At 36.8% G+C, this 9,085-nt stretch overlaps 1 protein-coding gene across 1 annotated transcript; it reads right to left on the minus strand.

The window, feature by feature from the left end:
• Positions 1-1,692: 1,692 nt before the first annotated feature.
• Positions 1,693-8,410, minus strand: LOC143469024 (uncharacterized). The gene has a single exon (XM_076966552.1). The coding sequence runs from the start codon at positions 5,332-5,334 to the stop codon at positions 2,872-2,874; it is 2,463 nt and encodes an 820-aa protein (XP_076822667.1). The 5' UTR covers positions 5,335-8,410; the 3' UTR covers positions 1,693-2,871.
• Between the last annotated feature and the right edge of the window lie 675 nt (positions 8,411-9,085).

Here is a 9,085-nt window from a genome sequence, read left to right on the forward strand (position 1 = left end):
ATGTGTTTTTAAAGTCCAACAAGAGCTTGTTGAAAAAAATCAGATCTTCGGAAAAGAACGATTGGTATGAGGGAGAGTAGAGTATTGTTTATAAACTGCTATACGTTCATTACTTCTAATTACCTTGGAACGTATTTTTTTTAATTCTGTGCTAATTTTCGTTTTCATAAATCTTACTGTTTAAAAGACAACTTGCATTCGTGTATTGCAGTGCAACATTTATTTGCTGTTTTTGTATTGTTTCGTGTTTATCCTTCTTTCAGAAAAAACCAATGGCGGCAATGTACTTTGGTAATATTCTAAAGTTAGTCAATGCAACTGAGGTAAATTTGTCAGGGATTCCGCATTATCAAATATTGTAACCCTACCATAGTTATGACTAAAAATAAAACAAATAAAATCAATGAAGCCATGACTCGGCTGGAGAGTATCGCGATAAAAACGCCGATCTCGCAGTGGTGCGAACCCATGATCGATACCCAACTGCGCTACCTTTGTTTAGCAACGCCTTTAGGAGGCTAGTTTCAATTTAGTGTTGCTGACGTGTTACTGTTGCATGGTCATATTGGTCTTGACTTGTGATGGTAGTTTCCTCTTCGGCCAAGAGTACCGATATCTAAATAGCGAAATAAACAACAACAACAATCGGAAAAAGCAAACAAACAAGCTCAGCGTCCCACGCTTAAGCGATGAGAAAGCGTCGCCACCTTTTAAGTCCTGAAAACTTTTTTCTTGGTCCTGAGATTAAGATTCCGACAGCATTTTACTTTCACAAAATATAATAGCAAAATCATTTCTTAACAAAAAGTTTTAACATGTAACTTTCACCCTTGTTTCACTTTGTGCGTGAGGAGATGATCATATGAAAACTATTGCGTGTAGATGTGGAACATTTAAAAAGTTTTCTTTGGACGGGATAGGCTATTATGTAAGCATGTGACCAAGCAAGTTTAATTTTCTTCAATTGTTTCTTCCGCAAGACTGCTAATCTTTTGTTTAATCAGATTTTTATAAGTCCAAACAGTTGCTGGCCGAAGCAATTGGCTAATAATAATTAACTAGCGTGTTTAATCGTGAGACAAAACTAGTTTGCTTCCGCTGCAATATTTCTGCCATTTTCGAACAAACGAATCTAAACCGGGTTGGGATTGAAAACAAAAGGTGTTATTTGTAAGTGTTTTTCCCTGTACGTATTTGGTTTGTCAAAACACATGTGATTGCAACACACACTTCCGGACACGTGGAATGCCGTTGGTTGCAATCCTATCAGCAATGTGTCGTAGTTTTATGAGAATAATAAAAAGCGGAACTACGCAAATCTGTAAGGTTATGACATCATCACGTAACACGTCTTATTGATTCTGCAATATGTATTCATAGTGAATCGGTAAAAGCTCGTTAAAATTTACTGTGATTCAACGTCAGAGTCCCACAGACAAATAAAAAGTTGGAGCTATCTGTTGTCTTTATTCGGTTTCGTTCATCACAGGTACGTGTTTTAACCTACGCAGCACAAGTCATCTCATTAGATGGCGCAATGCTTGTGATTCATCTTATCCCAGCGGGAAAACACATTAAAATGAACCCAAGTCATTTGGCATGAATCTGTTATTCCTAAACAGCTATCATGACACATTTGAAATGATTTATAAGTCTTGCTGTCATCAAATCTTTTTCACAAACAATCACACATACCAGGAAGTATATTTTATTTATTTAACCAATCATATCGATAAATTAAGCACAATCCAATCAAATAAGATATTAATGTTTGCAAATATTGCAGCTAAAAACAATATATTAAAAATACTCAAAACACAATACAGTCCCAAAAAATATTTCAAACATAAGAATGTAATGAGCAGGGTCATTTTGGTTGTGGGATAACACTTTGATCTTTGTGTAGGCAAATATTTGCATTTTGCAAAGATTTTTACACAATGAGGGTAGAATAAAAACTTTTGAAACCATAAAATCGTTCGGCAAAGTAAAAATGCGTGTCAATGACAGAATAGTTATTTTTTCTATTGGAAACCAGAAAACCTTCGTCAGGCATTGCAGCTGCTTTTTTGCTACATTCAATAAATTATAACGGTCAGATATTGCCCACATAACAGAACAAGTCTCTTAGGGCAACTAAACAAGTAATGGATCTATAAAAAATTATAATAAGCAATTGCTATATATATTTGCAATACGTAGTAACAACAATATCCCTACAATTGCCATAAGAATTTGCTTAATGTTATTTCCATGTCAGCCAAAGTTATGCACCATAAAAAAACTTCACCACCATCAATAGCTTTTTCAATATTATTTTGGTTCCATCAAACAAAATAACAATCTTACAGTACATAAGTCATGCACATGATGAATGATGCTGGCCTGTACGCATGTAAAACGTGGCAAATCACCCAACTGCCATGTTTATAGAATGGTAATTGCTATGGCTTAAGTATACTATCGCAGTGAAACACTAAGACCTATTAACTTCTAAGTGCCATAAAAAGTTATCAAGGATAACAACTTGGGCCGTATTCATTGCACCTATCCTCCATATCTTTGTAAGTGAAGTGTAAGTGTTCATATCGCCAAAGAAAAACTTTGATACCACAATTGCCACACAATAAAGATTTAGCAGACTAATAAACCCATAAACCATTTACAAGTACTGCCACAGCTCTTGAATGGCTGGCTATGAAACGGTTTTGAGAGCATACAATTTTGTTCTAAATGATCATGGAGGGGGGAAATGGATGCTTATATTACCATGAAAATTTAAATATTTCTGCCTAATAGAAACAATAATCATAAAAACGTAACTTAAAAACATAGTTGTAAATCAAAATAAATGGATGAGAACAAAAAACGCTAGCTTCGTTTCACAAAATGAACTATTTGTCCCATTATGGTTGAGAAGGCACCTTGTTGTACTTGCCTTTGACGCTGCTCCTGAACTACGGCACAATAGGCTGGTATCATGACTTTTTGTGCCATTTTCAGTCTCTCTTTTCGCTTTTCTAGCATCGATTTAAGATTGGCTTCCTCAGCAGCATTATAGCAAGCTGTGGTGTGGATGTTAAACCTTGGAGTCGATCGTCTTGGACAATTTTCATGTTGAACATCAGAGTCTGAGCTCAGTGAAGAAATAAACTGCCAGCTACTGCCTGGCTCAGCCATTGTTGCTGAATTGGATTGCGAACTGCCAAGGCTATCTGTGCCACGGTTACTATCATCTTTGGCGGGCGAATGCTGGCATCCAATGGGGACAGAAATTGGTTCACTTTTGCAAAGATGATGTGACAAATCATGAGCTGAATTTGACAAGTTCTTCTGGGTCTGTTCTGATAACAAAGAATATGGCGTTGGATTGATTTTATCCTTGGCAGTTTCAATACTTGCAGATAGAGCCGATAGTGGTGAAGGTACAATGGGTAATCCATTTGCACCACTTACAGGTAGAATGGCGTCAGATATTTCTTCATTTTGCATAGGGTGAGTAGAAACTGATGATTGGACAGCAATGGTCTGCAGTTCCTCATGCATAGATAACATTTGCTGCTCCAGTTCCAAAACAGGTGCTTCATCCTTCATCCCAGACAACGTGGAAACATTGGAATCGGGCATATCACAATGACTGCTTTCAAAAGTGTCATTCTGCTCTGCAGCATTTGGTTCTTTTTCAACCTGACTCATTATATTGTCTAGACAATTCTTCACATCATCCATGTTTATCGGAGATGAAGAAGTTGCAGATGCATTGCAAGTGCTGGTAAAAACTTTTTCGATTTCTACTCCATTGACACTTAACCCATTGCTTGCTTCAAGGTTGTCATCCAGCTGTAAACAATGAGCTTTCCCATTCCCAGCAAAACCATTGCAGTCAGCCAAGCAGTGCTTGAGATCTGAATCGCTACTTTGCTCTATCAGTTTATCATCATCTTCAAAGCTAAACACTTCTTCTCTGTTTGGGTCAAACAAACCAACACCTTCTTTGCCCAAAACTGGGAGCAAGGAGAAGTCCTCAGAGACAATATACTTCAAGAAATCGAAGCAGAAATGCATTATTTCTTCACTTTTGTCGATCCGATCAGCAAATTGATGACTAAACAACAACCAGTCATACGCAAGGGTTAAATAAACAATTTCTTCTGCGTTCAGGGATTGATGAATTAAACCATCAGCCCACAAGGACAGCCGCAATAGGGATACAAATAATGGTGTCCTATCCCAACCTGATATACAGTGTAACAGCATCCCTGACGAAGATCGGGATAGAAGGCAGTTCAACAACAAAATAAGGTAGTTTTGTGTAAGCGTCACCAAGTCCCAATGCTCATATTCGTTCCATTTTACATCACACAACTTTTTGAAGTCGTCAGAGATCAGTAACTCAGCATCGACAAACTGTTGGGTCCAGTCGAACTTTAGGCCTATACCGGTGTAGTGATTGAGGGAATAGTCAGCAAAAAACTCACACCCTGGATACGGAATACCAACCAGATTAAAATCCGAGTATCTGTTCAGTCTGTCGACCTTTTCAGAAGATGTCACATGCATTCCAAATTTTAGCTTTTTCTTTTCGACCATCAAATCACAAATCACGTTAACACGCAGGGAATGAAGGACGTCAATGTCAGCATTGCGCATTTTATCCACAAGCCATTCCGTATTTTGATTGGCGCCATTCATTGAAGTCTGCAGAAGCTTCTGTTTTTTACTGACACTTTCACCCATAACCATTGATCGCTGCATAGGATGGCTGGATGAACTTTTCGTGTAAACCACGGCGGCTTCATTTTCATTACTGACACCATTCACATGGTTGGAATCTAGATCTATACCATTCATTGATTGCTTTCCAGAAAGACCATTTTGATGACCATTTTGTTCCTCTGCTGGAGTTTCACTGTTCATAAAATATTGGAAACCTATTCGCGTATACATCTCAGGAGACCTAGCTAGGGTTGACGAACGACAAATAAATTTTCCACGAAACAGCATGACAGGAACAGGGAAGCGGCCTCTGGTTCTTGCAAAGCGGCCTTTCTTAACTAACTCCAGCATGGTGTCACTGTCCTGATGACCACCGTTCACATAAACATCACATTCACCAGGGATCTTCTGCTCAACCGGAACAATGAGATGTGCAGGGTAGGTGCTACATAATGACCCCTTTGTGTTATTCAGGGTCAGACAAACATTGTCCCTCTCAAACAATTCCAAGCAATCATCATTAAGCTGACTCGAATATTTGTCACTTGGGAGAAACAGGCCCCCATCTCTTAAACCACGGCTTAAGAGTTGGAATATCTTACTCTTTTCCTCCGTCATTCCTTTGTCTTTGCAACATTCACCACTGACAAGCAACAAAGCAAGTTAACTATTTTATGTATTTATTTGTATGTCTAAGTACTGTGGTACATCCTGAAAGGAAAGTGCAAGGATGATAAACAGCATTTGAAACACAAATTATCATACATATATATTATAATAACTAAAATCGCCTTAGTCAGAGACTTCATTAGTTGTTGGCGATCCAATATATGTGATAACAGCATATTTATTTCATCTTATTTCAAAACTTCTTGGAGCCATTAGATTATTATGATCTATGCGGATGTCCACAACTGTTTGGCATGTTTTTGGAACATTGTGACTTCGCGCAAGATTATTTAATAAAACCAATAAAAGCATGATTTCATTCTGTGTAAACTGCGCTTTAGAACGCTTTGATTGCATGGTATGGTTCAACCTAACCTACAAGGAAAGATATTCCCTTCATCCAAAAATCGCTGAAAGTGTTTATTAAGGCAAAAAAGGCTTTGTGGAAAAATCACGTCCACTTAAAGCTTTTCCTGTTGAAACATTTTTTTTTAAATTTTGGTTACAGTACTTACAGTACAATACTGATTTAACAGAGATTTATTAATTTCAATAAAATTTAGGGAACTGAGGAACATATAAGTTGTTCATAATTCATAACAAAAAAACTTTGGTGCATTGACAGTACAAAATATAGCAACTACAGCTAGCACAGAGAACTATTACGAAGTAAAAGTTATCAAGTAAAGAGCAAACCAGATAATGTAGGAGTGCACAATTTAATGCTTAGAGAGTACCAGCATGAGTTTGCTGGCAAGTATGGTAAAAGAAATGTACAAGGCAAAAAGTTTTGCAAGTACCGAACACAAATTCCAAATATAGCCTATTGATAATAAACTAGTCTTGGTATCTTAATTTTAGAAACACAAAAGAATCAAGATGCTTGGTGTTATCTATGGTCATGGCTGCGCACAAACATAAACTTTAGACAACAAAGACTAATTAAACAAACACGCTTTAAGAATGCACTAGGGACTAGAAAACCTACGGTGAGCGGTTTTAAGCAATGAAGCACTAGTTTTTATTACCTATGAAATAAAGTTATATATGTAATCAATCAAAAAGTTTTGATTTTGAAGCATTATGTCCTGAAGGTAAGTGTGCACATAAGTGATCATCAATTTATTAATCACTTCCATCCATTTTACTAAAAAAAAATTATTAATACTCAAGATAATATTTACAACTAATTTCCAAGCATTGTAATACCAATCGTTTAATAACTGATTGAGTAATTGCAGAGCTGCTCAATACTGAAAGTTTACATTTAGCATAAGAACCTACACGGCACGGCGAAAATGTTTCGGTGCTACTGATGCCATTTTGGCAAAAGGCTGGGTGCATAAGGATATTGTATTGGCAGGTTGTGTTATGTTTATTTGCACAAACTTTGGGAGTGCCATTTGTTTCTTTTAGCAAAATTTTCAGCTATTAAGCTTCCAAAGTGAAAGTTAACATCGATGTCCAATCATTTTATTTGCTCTTATTCAATACTTGTTTGTTATGTCAGCAGTGCAACCAATTTATTTTCGAGATATTGTATAGCCATCATACAATTTCCCAATTAGTCACGTTCTACTATTATTGTCATGCTTTAATCACCCTGTTCTCTCCAGTTCCTTACTGCACAAAATCAGGTTTCACAAAAACGGTAAAATTGAACTTTGCAAAACAAAATATCTCAATTTCTACATTAAACATTTTTCAAGCTAAAAAAATCATTGCTTATTCTGCATGGCCAAATTCAGTGTAATTAAGTTTAGTCTGCAGTGAAATAGTAACTTTGAGCATAACTAGCAGCGAACACATATCAGTAACGAACACACATACACATCTACAAGAGTTTTTTGTATGGTACAATAAATTTTTGCCACAAAGTATTAATATTCTCCCTGTATTAATACACAATTTCCACATATCCAGTCAGGACAACTACACAAAGAGAATCTGAGCCTATGAAGTCCAGAACTCATAGTGGAAAGTATGCAGCTGCATGCACAAGATTCTTCAATGTGCAAACGGAATTTTTTGTCATCATGCCGTTTCATAATAAACAAAGAAAATCTGGTTGTTGGAATGCCAATTTATAATAAACAGACAAAAGAATTGAGACTAAGCTGCATGCCATCACATCCTTGCACGCACAATTTCTTTTCCAAAACTGCCCTACTTTCCAGCAGGGCTCAGAAGTTTACATTATCGACTAATGTCAAGCTAGACTAGCACACTAGGTTATCGTTTAAACAATACGAATGCAAACTGTTCATGGCATACTACCATAATATCTGCCACCTGTTAATATTTGGCCAATATCATTATTAGGATAGATCTAAAAGACTAAAAGGCTGAGGCAAAGAAAGAACGCCTACGCCTATAGTTGGGAAACACCGTTTTCAGTTTCAGCTCCTTCAGGCTTTTAGTGTGTCCTTCAGGATATATATTAATTATGTATGATCTAAATACCGGTAGGCTACCCGGGGTCTCATATTTTTGCACTCCTACAAGAAGGCCAAATGGAAAAGTGTTAGCCTAGGCCTATATGAGGTAATGGAAAAGAAGTTTTTTTAAGTAATAATTCTTTATTGCCTTAATACTCAATCCTGGTATGGAATGCAATGAATGTGCAAGGGTCTCTTATACTTTTGCACTTCACTTCAAAGGCATAAAAGAAAAGGAGTTATGAGGCAACATTAAAGAAATTATGACATAATAATTCCTCAACACTTGATCCTGATATGGGAATGCAAAAGTAAAGTAGCCTAGACTTGCTTACAGGAATAGTGCGAAAACCTGTTTACAACACGTTACAACCTATTCGTTTTCAGGCTTTCAATAGTAACTTAGGTTATCTAGCCTAGTTTCACTTGCGATGACCGTCATTGAATTAGAACCTATACCGGATAATTATTGCAATACAACAGGCTGACTGCAGAGCCAACGTCTATTCAAAGCAGCCGAGGTACAGTAAATCAGTCTAGTGCGGTATAGAGCTAACCTATATATAGCCTACTAGACCGACCCTGCCGGATAATTATGGAAAACCCCTTCCTTGCACTTTATTGAAGTTTCGAATCTCCTGGTTCCGATTGATTATGTAGGCAAATTTTGACCTTTGACCCTTTCACCCGCCTTAAGAGGAAAAGGGTTCTTGAAAGCATCGAAATAGTAAGTGATACTGTATGTAGACACAAAAACGCTTTTATTTTATTATAAAATTAAAATATGCTTTTATAAAGTCAAATGCACTCGCCAATAATTGCATGTGTACCTATGGCGCAACATGGTAACAGAATTTACCAATAGACTAATGAGAACTCATTTTGCGCATATTGAACTTTGACTCATTTCAGTCCCGGTTCCGGTTGAGATGGTGAGATGGATGGTAGTCAGGCGAGCATAAGGTCAATTAAACAAATGTTATCCATTACGCAATTATACAAGCCGTAATAAACAAACATTTACAAATTTGTATGGAGATAACTTTCTGGCGTTAGTTTATGCCTTAATTGTGTCGCAAGCTCTTCATAGTGTGGCGGTGGTGGTTAGTGTTTTATACAGTAAACACCATACCATGGATATTTTATATATTGCAATCCGATTCAAAGAACGATTAGAAGGTTGCTAATTCTGTCTAGAAATTCCTAAACTTCAGTTGAATAGTTCATGTAACTTTTTAAACACTGAGAATCTGATTAATATC

Source organism: Clavelina lepadiformis, chromosome 8, assembly GCF_947623445.1.
Source record: "Clavelina lepadiformis chromosome 8, kaClaLepa1.1, whole genome shotgun sequence".
Lineage (NCBI taxonomy): Eukaryota > Metazoa > Chordata > Ascidiacea > Aplousobranchia > Clavelinidae > Clavelina > Clavelina lepadiformis.